This window comes from Branchiostoma floridae, chromosome 7 (assembly GCF_000003815.2).
Source record: "Branchiostoma floridae strain S238N-H82 chromosome 7, Bfl_VNyyK, whole genome shotgun sequence".
In the NCBI taxonomy this organism is placed as follows: domain Eukaryota; kingdom Metazoa; phylum Chordata; class Leptocardii; order Amphioxiformes; family Branchiostomatidae; genus Branchiostoma; species Branchiostoma floridae.
The window spans coordinates 89,792-104,711 of NC_049985.1; the positions used below are offsets into that span (position 1 = coordinate 89,792).

Genomic DNA, 14,920 nt, shown 5'->3' on the forward strand with positions numbered 1-14,920 from the left:
TTCCGTAAGGCGTAGGCAGCCTATTTTTATTTCCCGTAACATAAGTCCAGGACTGCCTGAAAAGCAGGTCTAGCTTCGACCTGAGGGTTTGCTCTTGGTAAATTGCAAATGAAGTGAAAGTGAATCCAACTTTATACTGTCTCAAAACTGAATACGTATTCTTCCAACATTCCCCACAGTTTCCACCTCGCTGCCGTGCATGCACAGAAGAATCTCTACGGCTTTTTCCGTACTGTGACGCACCAATGGCATCCCCTGGGAACAGCCTAAGAGCACCACAGCCGACAGGTGTAGATGGAAATTTGCTGTCCGATGTATCTGCTGGCACAGGATAACCTGAGGTTAGGTGAGGCACGACTTTATACCTGATCTACGGATTAATTTTTAAATCAGTGTTCTGCTACCATAACGCTTTAGCGGCTCTCATACATTTGTATCTCACTTTCGCGATGAATATGTGATATCAATGTCTTAGCTTGCGCGATGACGATTTAAGACGAAGGGTGTGCTGAGCGAAAGGTCTTTTTTGTGCTATATCTAACCTACATGATGAAACCTGAAATACACAAGAGACTTATAGTTTCAAGCAAGCTACTTTATTCGTAGATGAACTACCCGCATGAAATGCTTCTGGTTATATGACTTAGTTTGCTAGCTATGTATTCTACAAGACTACAACTGACAAGTGAAAACAAGTGACTTGCAAGATCGCATTTGTCGTAGGACGTCGTACGATTTTGATGTCGTACATTTTTCAAGCAAGCTATGACAGAAGCAACAGCCGGCAACCATCTAAGACAGCATTTCTAACAAGACAACATTTGAACGACATTTGCACGACTAGAAATGCCCAATTTTGTGATGTTGCGACGACCGCACAATGAGGATGACTAGGTAATGACGGTTATGTGTATATTACATAGCGATAACACATTTCATATAATTTTTTTCTTCCCTTTACACACATTGAGATGTACGTAACAGCGATATAGTTGAAGTTACTCTATTCAATAATGTGACCACAAGTATTAATCTTGAACAATCAGTGACAGCTGGCGTTATTGAATAACATCACATATCATTTCATCACCTAAAGCATACGTGATAGTTTTCCATACCTTGTATCTATCCGCCTTTTATCAAAACCAATTGACTTTTGTTTCATCTTACAAATCTTGTCTCGTTCCGTTTTTTTTCATTGTTTTGGTAAGACGTCATCGTCGCATTTTTCTCGTCATCGTTTAAATGCAATGAGGTGCTTTTTTTTTAAATCTGATCATGTTGAAGACATTCTCTGTGTATACGCGGGGGGGGGGGGGGAGTCCACATAGTTAGGTGTCATAATGCTGGTTGTTATACAAAAATTAAATGTTTCTTCTATGTCGGGATTTGAACAGACAGCTTTCTATGGGCTCCATGCATTCACGGCGAGGCCGAATAGGTGGTGATTCACAATTGCAGTTTTTATCACAGTCCAAAAGCTGTAAGACGACAGTTCCAGTTGCCACAGTTCATAATATGCGGTTCGAACGTTCCTTTTATGATGTCCGAGATGTGAACAGACAATCTTCTAAGGGATCCATGAATTCACTGCGAGACCGAATAGGAGCAGATTGACAATCACAGCCTTTACACAGTCCACAAGCTGTAAGACGAAAGTTCTTGTTGACACGTCTCGTAATCCCGGTTGGTATACTGTACGGATGTTTCTTTTTATGATGTCCGAGATGTGAACAGACAGTTTTCTAAGGGCTCCATGCATTCACGGCGCGGCCGACGAAGAGACGCTTCACGTTGCGGCGGATTTCCTCCAGACGAAAGCCGTAGATGACGGGGTTTACTGCAGAGTTCAGGAGCACGGATGCTACCATCGACGGATCCATGTTGCCGCCATCTCCTTTACAGGCCACCTCGTTGGCCACAAGAACACACCACGGCAGCCACCCGGCTAGAAACACGACGGTGATGATGAGAACGGTGATGGATGATTTTCTACTGGTGGTAGGCTGGGCCTGCACTGCGGCCTCCTGCCGCCTGATGTCGCTAACCTGCCGCCACAGGCACCGGAACACGCCGAGGTTGAAGAGCATGATCGCCGCCATTGGGACGAAGACTAGAATCAGGACCATGACCAGGTAACCGGGCTGAGAACCTCCGCCCAACTCGATGCACCCAACCTGGGAGGGGTAGGTACAGCTCCATCCAAACACAGGCAGCAGCGCCAACACGCTGCTCCACATCCAGACCACGATGATAACGACCTTGCATCTATCGTTGGTGATCTGATTCTCGTACGTCATGCCGTGGACGATGAACCAGTAGCGCTCGGCCGTTAGCGCCAGCAGACTGTAGGCGGAGGACAGGGCCGAGATGAGACAAGAAGTGAAGACGAAACGGAGCAAAGCATTGGGAAGAGGAAGTCCAGCTTTTCCGTAAAATAATATGGTGCAAAACGCGATACCGAAGGTCACCCCAGCCACAACATCGCTTGCTGGCATGTTGGCCATCAGTATGTAGACCGGCTTGTGCAGGGCTTCGTGCTTGATGATAGCCGCTAAGGGTAGGCTGTTCGCCACGACCGACCAAAGAGCCACAACGTTGAAAATGTGCAACACCCAAAGATGCCGAACGCGAATCCAAAAAGGAGGCCTTTCAGGAATGTCAATCTCTTCTTCAAGGCACCCCAGTGCGGTTGAAGTGACGTTTTCTTCTACCTGAGAAATGTTGGTAGCACCAAGTAAGCTGCAGTTCTTCTTTGATAGACCGTCCAAAGTTTCTGAACCGCCGACGCTGTTGTTGCTGTGTCCTGTGGCGGAGGTTAGATCGGTTTGAGGCGCCGAAACTGTGTCGAAATTGTAGCTGGCTACAAATACAAGCATCAGAGCCGTCCAGGTTTTCAGTCGTCTGATCATCATCATTCCATTGACTGTTTCAATCAGGATGAAAGTATTGCCAAAATGTACGTCAATGTCTCTAGTCAATGTAGTTTAGTCAGTTCAGTCAGTTCAGTTCAGTTGACCATCTGGTGACACTATGAAGTCCCTCCAGATGACTCTGTCGCGCATGACAGACATGAGGTCGCTAACATCCTCCTCGATCAACCTCCTAGGTTCAGGGATGGTCGGACGCGTCTTCGCTTGTCGTCTGGCTGCCAGATAATAACCCTTGTGGCAATCTACTCTCACAATCTACTCTCACCGAAAGCTTTTGGTATGTCACTGAAGCTGAATGAAAGGTCCCTTTATGCGTAGATGCGCGCTTCCTCGTATGTGGCGTCGAAGTATTGCGGGTTCGTCTCACAAATGACATAAAAAATCAAATGCAACGAATGTCTATTCAAAGTTTGCATGTCTTTTGTGTATTCGTTATTTCGCATAGTCTCAGCTTTTAGCCAGGTGCAGGAAAGATCTAATAGCTCAACTTCAGAGCTTAAGCCAGTCAATAGAAATCATATCCCAATAATCTTTTGATAATTCTTGGATGAAAAAATCGCATGCGTTTTCGAATTGTACTGATCTTCTAAAAGTACAATTCTTCAGTGTTGGTATATGGGAGATCATAACATCCTAATGGATGCGTTTTAGAAGAGCGCATGCAATTTTTTTATCCAAGTATAATCAAAAGATTATGATTTCTATTGACTGACTTAAGCTCTGAACTTTGTCTATCAGATCTTTTCCTGCACCTGGCTAAAAGCTGAGATTGTGCGAAATAACGAATACACAAAAGACATGCAAACTTTGAATAGACATTCGTTGCATTTGATTCTTTATGTCATTTGTGAGACGAACACGCAAGACTTCGACGTCACATACGAGGAAGCGCGCATCTACGCATAAAGGGACCTTTTATTATGCTTCAGTAACATATCAAAAGCTTTCGGTGACAGTAGATGACCACAAGGGTTCTTCTCTGGCAGCCCAACAACAGGCGAAGACGCGGCCGACCATCCCTGACCCTTAGGAGAGTGATCGAGGAGGATGTTGGTCTCCAAGACAGGGACCTCTTGTCTGTCGTGAGTGTAGTGTCACCAGATGGACGACTGAACTGAATTGACTGAAATACATTGACAAGAGACATTGCAGTACATTTGGCAAATCTTTTATCCTAATTGAAACAGTAAATGGAGTGATGATGTTCGGACGGCCGAAAATCAGGACGGCTCTGATGTTCGTCTTTGTCGTCATCTGCAGCCTTGGTACAGTTTCGGCACCTCAAACGGATCTAACCTCCGCCACAGGACACAGCAACAACAGCGTCGGCGGTTCAGAAACTTTGGACGGTCTATCAAAGAACTGCAGCTTACTCGGCGCTACCAACATTTCTCAGGTAGAGGGAAAACGTCACTTCAACCGCACTGGGGTGCCTTGAAGAAGAGATTGACATTCCTGAAAGGCCTCCTTTCTCGAGTCGTTTACGGTATCTTTGGGTGTTGCTCATTTTCAATGTCGTGGCTCTTTGGTCGGTTGTGGCGAACAGCCTACCCTTAGCGGCTATCATCAAGTACGAGGCGCTGCACAAGCCGGTCTACATACTGATGGCCAACATGGCGGCAAGCGACATTGTGACTGGGGTGAACTTCCTTATCGTGTGTTCCACCATATACCTTTACGCGAAAGCTGGAGTTCGTCCTCCCAATGCTCTGAACCGCTTCATCTTCACTTCTATCATCTTCGCAGGGCTGTCCTCTGCCTACAGCCTGCTGGCGCTAACGGCCGAGCGCTACTGGTTCATCTTCCACGGCATGACGTACGAGAACAAGATCACCAACGATAGATGCAAGGTTGCGATCATAGCCACCTGGATGTGGAGCAGCGTCTTGGCACTGCTGCCCGTGTTCGGATGGAGCTGCACGTTTCCGTCCCAAGTAGGGTGTATCCAGTTCGGCGGAGGTTCTCAGCCCGGTTACCTGGTCATGGTCCTGATTCTAGTCTTCATCCCAATGACGGCGATCATGTTCTTCAACCTCGGCGTGTTCCGGTGCCTGTGGCGGCAGGTTAGCGACATCAGGCGGCAGGAGGCCGCAGTGCAGGCCCAGCCTACCACCAGCAGGAAATCAGCCATCACCGTACTCATCATCACCGCCGTGTTTCTGGCGGGGTGGCTGCCTTGGTGCGTGGGGGTGGCTAGGGAAGTGGCCTGTAAAGGAGATTGCGGCAACATGGATCCGTCGATGTTAGCATCCGTGCTCCTCAACTCCGCGGTCAACCCCATCATCTACGGCTTCCGACTGGAGGAAATCCGCCGCAACGTGAAGCGTCTCTTCGTCGGTCGCGCGGTGAATGCGTGGAGCCCTTAGAAAACTGTCTGCTCACATAAAGAAAACATTAAATTGTACTGGAACTTTCGTCTCACTGCTTTTGGGCTGTGGTAAAGCTGCAATTGTGAATCACCACCTATTCGTCCACGGAAAAAAGGTAGTTTCAAAAACAGTCAAATTCCTACAATTGAATAAAAACGAAAATTTACCGCCTGACGTTCCGAGTGACACTCATCACTCTACTTCAGTGCCACTAGAATGAACTGGCAGAAACAAATTCAATACGCCCGTAGAAAACTGTCTGGTCACATCTCGGACGTAAAAGGAAACATTTGTACTGTATAGCAACCAGGATTACGAAACGTGGCAACTGGAACTTTCGTCTTACAGCTTTTGGACTGTGTGAATCACCTTCTATTCGGCCTCGCCGCGACTGAATGCATGGGGCCCATAGTAAGCTGTCTGTTCAAACCTCGAACATAAAAGAAACATTGAAACTAATTGTATGCCAAGCATCATTATGAGATGTAATTCATGTGGACTGAAAGAAACGTCAATTAGCTTTGATTAAAGCGGAGAGATACAAGTTGTGGAATGCTATCATGTATGTATGTTTTCGATGATGAAATGATACTGTAAATGTAGAAATGTTCGCGGTGGATTAATGTTCGCGGTTTTCGCGGTGACCACTTCACCGCGAATTTAAAACCACCGCGAAAATTTTTCTATTATGATATTAGATTGCAGTCTATGGTGTTACCGCGAACTTAAATCCACCGCGAAAAATCCTTTTTCCCGCTACCGCGAAATTAAATCCCCGCGAACTTAAATACATTTACAGTATCTTATGTTCTTCACTAACTTCAATTGTCAATTGTTCCTTAATTGATTCTTGTGGTCACCTTACTGAAATAGAGTAACTTCAACTTTATCGTTGTCACGTACATCTCGATGTGTGAAAAAGAAAAAGAAACAAACTGTATGAAATGTGTTGTCACTATGTAAACTTCATTGACAAGTGTCAGTCATAGTGCGATCGTACAACCATGGCAAACGAAGGGCATTCTTAGTCATGCATGTGTCGTTGAATTGTCGTCTTGTTAAAATTACCGTCTTATATGGTTGTTGTTGATTGTTTCTGTTACATCCTACTTGAAACCTGGACGCCATCAAAATCACACGACGTCCTCGGACGAACGCGATCGCGCCTCGAGACTTCAGAGATATACAGTGAAGTTAAATGTCCGTCTTTTAAAGTCTGCTAGGTGAGTTCGTAAAGTGCTTTATTCTCAGCAATAGTATGATTTAAAGTAAAGTTAGAAGTGTTACATGTAACTGGATTTGCATGCAAATCACCTTCATATGATGGCCGTGAATGTGAAGAGAGATGACATATGGTACAATGTCTGTAGACAATTGGATCTTCTTGTATGGTAAAGAATTACATTGTTGAGATCGCTGTCAACGTATGGCGCATGTGGAAGTGATACAATACATATAGCTACAAGATTGTAAAGTTAACCAATTGAGTGTGATAATTCTCTATCTAGATATTGTTACTTTGTTCCGAAGTGTGTAGAAAGAAGATGTTGTCAGTAGTGGTGCGTACCTAAACTCATATTCAGGTTCAGGTCTGGACTTTAAGTCATCCAAATTATATACAGCCAGTGTAAACACGAAATGTTTTTCGTCTTTTTCCAATGCAAATTTCACCGTCTATGGAAGGTTTTAGATGCTTTAGAACAAAAAAGGGAATATAACTGACGGATAGCTTTTTGCAAGTCCGGACTTGGCTCCAGTCATTTAGGTTTTTTTTTTTACTTGGACCTAAACATTTTAGGTCCAATTCCAAGTCCGGGCTTTAGGTATGCACCCATAGTTGTCAGTAGAATTTCGTTATTTCGCAGTTTATTAACTGATGTTTGGTTGTGCTATATGTCTATTATGTGACCATATAAACTGCCAGTCAGCCGTACTGAGAGAGACATAGGAACTCGTTTGTGGCGAGGGCAGAGAGCGACTTATAGACTTAGTCTGAGTCCTACGTCAGTATGTGCAATATATCGTCCGCTCCCTTGTGCAATATCGTCTGCATGCGTGAATTAATTGCTGAATAATGTACACAACAACCCATGAAATGCCACGGGTATAAACTAAAGTGAACCTATTGATAAAACATCATCTAAATGTGCGAACAACATAGTATATTATGCAGTTGTGACAATGTTTAGCTGCAAGTTTCTATGATTAGGTCTGGACCCCACTGTCTAGAAAGTATACATATAGTGAGTATACATTTCTTTTTCTGTAGAACTCGAACGTGTTGTTGCTTAAGTATATAAACTTCAAAGTAAAATGAAAGGATGAATGATCACATAAATAACGAATTTATGAAAAAGGTAATAATTGTTTATTGCAAGACATCGACACAGCCAGATTTGCTCAATCAACCAAGACTGGTTGTCGTTCATTGACTAGAAGCGTGGTCTGTGGTACAATACAACAAAAAGCAAAAACTTGTGCCTGCACAAAAATCTGCTAATAACGTAAAACCAATGAGCTTACAAAACTTATAATGATCCACTTATAATTACATGTACACATTTATCAATGTCACAGGTAATTAGTGTAATTTCCCTTATTTTCTCTCAAATCTTATCGAATCTTCCTTCATTCCTATACATTCAGGTACGATATCACATTGTATTCTTTTTATTAGATTAAGAACAGAACTTATGTTTCCAGTATGTCAAGATCAACAAAGTTTCAGTACTTAATTTCCTATCTTGTACACAGATTCGTCGGGTTGTAAACAGTCTCATCAGATAAATATTGTTGATATGAAACGTTATTTGCACACAGCCGATGTTTTACACCTCCCGACATTTCGGCCATCTACATGTATGTACAATTCTTATATTTCTCATTTGGCTGAAGAAAATCCAACCATTTTTTGCAGCAGCTACAATAACTATGTACAAGAACATCTCCGTATCTTTTTACACAAGTCTGACCATTATACATATAGTTATATATATATATATATATATATATATATATATATATATATATATATATATATATATGTGTATTCTGATATTGGGAATGAGAGGACCCCTTGAAAAGACAACGATTATGACCGATTTTGGGTTTCCTAGTGGCCTCTGTTGGTACTGCAGCGGTGTCTTCTATTCTGGACACGCTATGGTCCTAGTTTTCTTAAGACAAATGTATATTTTAAGTTTGTTTTTACCAGGTTAGGCCCAATTCCCAACCCGGGGCCCGGCCGGGTAGCTTTCAGAAAGTAAAATTATGATAAGAACGGCAACAAAACTCGCAGAAAGGAAAAAAAGTAGTCAGGAGCATAATGTATAGATATTCCTTGGTGAACACTTTAAATGTTCGTTTCCGCAAACATCCCGGCCGGGTCCTGTTTCAGAAATGGGACCTGTATCTGTATCTATATAGCCGGTATAACCGCCGTTCAGCGTAACACACCAGCTTCGCAGGCACGCGGTGCGGCAGCAGCTGGTTATATTACACCGAACGACACGTCATACCTAACTTGTTTGCTTTGAACATGGACCTAAGCCTTACACTACGCCTTGCCGTTCTTCTTCCGATGGTCGGAGTACCGTTCCCGCAGCTCCTCGGCCAGGTCCCGCCGGCCCACACGCGACAGCGCCCGGCACAGCTTCCCGATCTTGTCGGTGGCGGCGGGCAGGCTCTTCCGCCACGAGTACAGCATGTCGAAGGCCTGTGGGTTGGGAATTGTGATTTGTTTATTTGTATGTATGCAACAATAAAAATTGAAAATTATGATACAGTAGATGCAGGTTAGGTGGGCAAGCTCTTCCTCCACGAGTACAGCATGTCGAAGGCCTGCGGTGTGTGAAGTGTGAATTGTTTATTTGCATATATACGCAACAATAAAAACATTAGACATTAGAAAAAATGAAGTGGGTGGGTGGGTGTGCGGCAGAAGCCTATGTGGCTTTTCGCCCCCTCCCCCTCCCACCAACCAGATACTGTAAACAAAATTAAACAAAATTAACAAACGAAATGAATAATAACATGAAACATCTCCATGCAACTAGACTTATAAATCAAACATGATCAATACCAAACATTTTGGAAATAGGGCGATATTATACAAAATGGATCGTTATTATACAAAAGAGCTCGAGGTCGGTATCATACAAAATATCTCGGTGTTATGCAAAAAAAATCATCTCTGTCATGATATAAGACTATTTTGTTCAGTCACATGCGCCATCTAGCGATTAATATAGGAACTAATGCTCTCCTCACCCGCATTATGAAAAGGTCGATAGGTCGGCAATATACAAAATAGATCGGCATTATACAAAATAAGCCGGTATAATACTTGCTGCTGTATGTCGTCGGCTTCATACAAAATGGGTCGGTATTATACAAAATAGATCCGATTCGGTATTATATAAAATTGGTCTATATTATACCTGCTGATTTATGTCTTCGGTATTATACAAAGTAGGTTGTTATTATACAAAATAGGTCGGTCTTATACAAAATAGGTCGGTATTATACAAAATAGGTCGGTTTTATACAAAATAGGTCGGTATTATACAAAATAGATCAGCATTATACAAAATAGGTCGGTATTATACGAAATAGGTCGGTGTTATGTTATACAAAATAGGTCCATATCATACCTGCTGCTGCATGTCGTCGGGGTTGTTCCGCTTGATGTGCTGCAGACGGGACCGCTTGACGCGCAGGTGGTGCCCCAGCAGGTCCCAGTCCTCGTCTAACTCTGACGCGAGCCACTGCAGCCAGTCGTTCACTAACGGGCCTGGGGAGATCGGAGAGAGCAAAAAGCAAATCTCAGTCTGTGTCTATCTCTGACGCTAACCACTGCAGTCAGTTGTTCATCAACGGGCCTGGGGAGATCGGAGAGAACAAAAAGCAAATCTCATCAGTCTTTGTCTATCTCTAATGGTAACCACTGCAGCCAGTCGTTAACCAGCGGGCCTAGAGACGGAAAAGGCGTATAGCTGTTGTTTTCACTGAATAATTGATGCTACCTGCACACTTTGTGGCAAGATGGAACAGACAGGGTCTGCAATTGTCTATCTAATGTCCCAGTCTTCGTCTATCTAGATCTCCGAGACAACCCACTACAGCCAGTCGTCAACAAAAGGGTCTGGGAACATGGGTAGACACCCGGGTATAATATGAGGCATACAAAATAAATCATTGCTTTCTTCACACATTCCCTTTAAGATACCATTCAGCACTAATCTTCCAGGGTTCGAACAATTAAGATCAAATTATATGCTTAGATGTTATCGAAATACCAAAATCCGGGTATCATTACTCATGCATTGAATAGATGATGTCAACATTTGTATGATAGCTCCTGTTTCCGGGATGCCAGCTTACATTTAGTTATGGACACCCACCTTGTGATTCGATGAGTTTTCTGTAGGCACTTGGAGGCCTTGGAGGGTCTCGCTCTCTCTGTAGGGGAAAAGATAGAAACATATAGAACCATTAACATTATTGGTATCATAAGTGGAGTAGATGTCAACTAAACATGGTTTCGTACACTCCCTTATGTCTTTCCTTGGAACTGAAGTCCTTTTATTATTCTTAGCTTTAAAATAGAGTAAATCAAGAAGTGACGAATGGAGTTTGATGATTTTAGAATAGGCAATGTGACGACAATCATATGCAAATCATGGGGATCGGAGCTTAATTTTTCCATGCTAAAGTAAAGTTTCATACATTGGGAAAGTTGTACATGCCCAAGTTTTATTTTTCTGCTAACTTTCAACTTTAAATCTAAGACAAAGCGTACCTTAGGCAGCGTAACAGGCAGTTTGCAGATGCTGTCCAGTCCGTCCTCCACAGTGTCCCCGAGGAACGCGTTCTTGATGACATCGGGCGGGCCTCGGTCGGCGTCCTCCCCGCCGGGTCTCCCCACGTGCCGCCGGGTGCCGTAGAACCGCACCATCCCCCGGTAGCACGGCGAGCTGTAGTTACCGAACTCGTTCACCTGAAGGTAAAGGTAAAGGTAAACGTACACGTAAGCGTAATCGTAATCGTAAGCGTGAGCGTAAGCGTAAACGTAAAAGTAAAGATTATGGTAATGGTAAAGGCAGACGTACAGTTTATGGTAAATGTAAGATCTCAAAGCCTAGGAAGTCAAGAGGACGGTGGGTTGTACCCACTGTGTCCAGGGCACGACATTAATTGAAAGGGGAAGCCCATCCCTCTCTTTCCACCGTCTTTTATCTCATAGACCCCGATCAAAATCATCATCATCTATAGAACTGGGTAGAGTGAGCTAGAGGAAAGTCGTTTTCAGTGCATTCTCCAAATGACACCAAAGATCAGTGGCATGACTAGATTCTAACCCACGGCCTCTGGGCTCGAAGACTAAACACCCTGCAGTTACAGTACACGGACGCAAAAAAAAGAAAAGGCACGTACGGGACGTCTAATCTATACTGCCGCCATCCTTTCAAGTTTCCCTTGATAATTTCTAATAATCTATTTACCAGATGTATTGTTATTATCTCACCTCCTTGATGTAGAAATGCGCCTGTGTCCGCCTCTGGCTGTAGAAAGTGAGTCTGACGGAGTCTCTGCTGTCGCCGTCGGTGTCTCTGGCGACGTTACCGGAGAACTTCAGCACCAGCTGGTCACCGTCCTTCAGCAGAACCTGTCGGGGTTTAAAATGTTGCAATAAGTCTCAGTGAAGTCTTATTAAATTCTAATCTTGAAACTACGGAGTGTTCTTACAATATCAAGTCAGGCAATTTGGGTCAAATTCATGCAAGCGCGAGGCAGCCACCCAAACTTTTGAAAGCGAATCTTATCTCACAATGGATTGCTGCAAACACTCTTATTTCCCATGGACAGTCGCCAATGGAAATTACTACTTACTGCAGAGCCAACCAACTTAAAGTACATAGTCCATCTGCACCTTAAACTTTAGCAATAACAGATCAGCGCATCTCCCTAGGTCCTAACCACAACTGGTACTGCCTGGTACAGACTAGAACAATACCAAAACCGAGAGCTAGTCGCCTAGACCAGACTATGTACCTCCTTGCTGGGTTCTGCCTCCTCGTACCCTGCCGCGTCCAGCTGCATCTCGGCCTCTCGGACGTCCCGTGCCGGCACGCACCGCACCACGGCCCGCTCCGGGTCCCCCGTCTTGGTGCGCAGGAGCAGTCGCGCGTCCGTCAGCGTCAGCGAGGTCTCGAGCATGCGCGGCAGGGTCTCCGTCAGGGACTGGAACTGCTCTGCCGCGGGGTCAGCGGTCCTCAGGACGATGAACCTGAGGGGGCGCGTGACAAAGATACAGTTAGTGTTTACTAGGGCCAATGGAAGATGAAAACTTCCAATATTGCTCATAATGCCAAACAAGAACAGTCGTATTAAATTAAAAATATACATATGACTGGTAGAAAAAAGCCCATCATTTTAAACGAGCGAAAGAACCTGCAAACCAAATCAAACATGTACCGGTGTCAACACAGATACCCGTGTCAATAGACACATAAAACTTCGCAATATTTCGTATGCAAAGGATAATGCTTCTAGGCTCCCATTGTGTTTCGGATGGTAAAGGAAGAGTGGCACCCGACATATGCAAGGAAGTAAGCTGTGTAAAAGGTCCTTTGTATCATCTTAAAAAAGAAACTTAAACCTTAAACTTAAACCTCTCGAGATCTCTACACAGCCAGCGAAATAATCTTAACCAACTATCATTTACAGCCAAAAGGCCGTTAACGTACTTTCCCAGCAGCTCGGACATCTCGAACGTGACGAGACCCTTCTTGTTCTGGCGGAACCTGACGCCCATGACCTCGGCCCAGCTCTCCTCGCCCTCGGCCTGACCCAGCAAGTGCAGGAAGTCGTCGCCGTTGTCTCCCTCCTCCATCGTGCTGGTCCTGCCGGCCGGGGCGCTGCCTGGTCTCGGGGAGGAGCCGCCAAGCTTCCGGGACCTGGTGGGGAGGTAGATAGAAATGTTCAAATACTGTCTAACCTGTGATGAACAGCCACTGTCTCGAGTAAGTCAAGTCTACTAGTTTGCAGCCCTATTTTGACGGGCCTTCCTCGCCTTTCCTCGCCTGTAGTGTATGTACTATGCATATATGTGCCACCACTGACTGTAAGGCATCAGGGAACGAGAGCGAGGGAGCCGCCTAACTTACGGGACCTAGTGGGGAGGTAGAGGGGAGGCGTTACTTGTATGCTATCCCGGAAGCTACCCTAGTCGTCCCCGTTGCCCCCCTCCTCCATCGCGCTCGTCCTGCCGGCCGGGGAACTACCGGGTCGCGGGGAGGAGCCGCCAAGCTTCCGGGGCCTGGTTGGGAGGTGGAGTGAAATATTCATCGCGAACTAATACTATTCAACGTGCAGTGTACTGTGGAAAATGTACCATCACTGACCGTAACGCATCAGGGTATGAGAGAGTAAGAGCTGCTCAGCTTATGGGACCTGATGGGGGATTGAGAGAAGTGTTCACCTGAATGAAATACTGTTCAACGTACAGTGTGCTGTGTAAAATGTACCACCACTGACCGTAACGCATCAGGGTATGAGAGAGTAGGAGCCGCTCAGCTTATGGGACCTAGTGAGGAGGTGGAATGAAATGTTCACCGGGACCTAATACTATACAACGTACAGTGTGCTGTGTAAAATGTACCACCACTGACCGTAACACGCATCAGGGTATGAGAGAGTAGGAGCCGCTCAGCTTATGGGACCTAGTGGGGAGGTGGAGAGAAGTGTTCACCTGAATGAAATACTGTTTCATGTGCAGTGCATAAATGTACCGCCGCTGTCTGTAACGCATTGGGGAACGAGAGTGAAGGAAGCGTCTTGCTTACTGCACCTGGTGAGAGGTGGAGAGAAATGTTCACCGGAATCAAATACTGTTTTATCATGTAATGTACGGTGCAAAAATGTATCACCGCTGACTGACCGGCATCCAGAAACGAGAGGGAAGGATCTGCCCAGCTTCCGGGACCTGGTGGGGAGATGACAGGAGGAGAGGGGTGAGATAGCGTTAATTGTAAGCCAGCCATCAATCAACCTTTTCAAGTACAAGAACAATAAGCCCAAGCCTTCAGAACTGGACTTTCCGGGATTCCTTGCCATGGTCCTGATAGATTGGGCAGTCTGGTCTGAGGACCTCGTTTCCTCAACAGGCTATGGGTAAGTTGGCATTTACTGGTGCTATGGAACAACGACTAGTGTCTAGTAGTGATATTCAGCCACTACAAAATCCATGTACCTACCCACTAAGCCTTTTACCCTCCCGGCCCAGCCCCGTACCTACCCGCCCAGTCCAGCGGTTCCCGGCCTGGTGGGGTCCCGTGCCCAGTTGCCAGCAGGGTTGAGCGGACACGGAACGGTGATGTCCACGGGCTTGTGTAGCCTGAGGCCCGGGACAGTGCCACACCAACCCCCGCCCAGCCCTGTACCTACCCGCCCAGGTCCGTACCTACCCGCCCAGCCCAGTACCTACCCGCCTAGCCCAGCGGTGCCCGGCCTGGTTGGGTCCCGTGCCCAGTTGCCCGCGGGGTTGAGCGGACACGGCACGGTGATGTCCACGGGCTTGTGCAGCAGCCGGAGGCCGGGGCTGTACCCCCCATCCAC

The 14,920-nt window shown here is 45.5% G+C and overlaps 4 protein-coding genes across 5 annotated transcripts in view; 1 reads left to right on the forward strand and 3 right to left on the reverse strand.

The window, feature by feature from the left end:
• Positions 1-1,745: 1,745 nt before the first annotated feature.
• Positions 1,746-2,915, reverse strand: LOC118419207 (G-protein coupled receptor 6-like). Its single transcript, XM_035825553.1, has one exon. The coding sequence runs from the start codon at positions 2,913-2,915 to the stop codon at positions 1,746-1,748; it is 1,170 nt and encodes a 389-aa protein (XP_035681446.1).
• Positions 2,916-4,546: 1,631 nt separating this feature from the next.
• LOC118419208 (G-protein coupled receptor 6-like) lies at positions 4,547-5,299 on the forward strand. The gene has a single exon (XM_035825554.1). The coding sequence runs from the start codon at positions 4,547-4,549 to the stop codon at positions 5,297-5,299; it is 753 nt and encodes a 250-aa protein (XP_035681447.1).
• A 3,348-nt stretch (positions 5,300-8,647) lies between these two features.
• Positions 8,648-13,252, reverse strand: LOC118419635 (death domain-containing protein 1-like). 2 transcript variants are annotated; one of them, XM_035826114.1, is made up of 7 exons: positions 13,051-13,252; positions 12,356-12,590; positions 11,829-11,969; positions 11,103-11,300; positions 10,705-10,762; positions 9,955-10,094; positions 8,648-9,017 (listed from the first exon to the last, which is right to left on the reverse strand). In XM_035826114.1, exons 1-7 carry the CDS (start codon positions 13,194-13,196, stop codon positions 8,859-8,861), a joined length of 1,077 nt encoding a protein of 358 aa, XP_035682007.1. In that variant the 5' UTR covers positions 13,197-13,252; the 3' UTR covers positions 8,648-8,858. The 2 variants fall into 2 exon arrangements, with proteins under 2 accessions (XP_035682007.1, XP_035682009.1); XM_035826116.1 differs by lacking the exon at positions 8,648-9,017 and adding an exon at positions 9,052-9,142.
• Positions 13,253-13,528: 276 nt separating this feature from the next.
• The window catches only part of LOC118419209, a 15,066-nt gene continuing 13,674 nt past the window's right edge, over positions 13,529-14,920 (reverse strand). The window contains exons 5-6 of the mRNA XM_035825555.1: positions 14,790-14,903; positions 13,529-13,622 (exon numbers count right to left, since the gene is read on the reverse strand). Coding sequence (XP_035681448.1) covers positions 13,529-13,622; positions 14,790-14,903 — 208 coding nt within the window. The remainder of the gene's footprint in view (positions 13,623-14,789; positions 14,904-14,920) is intronic.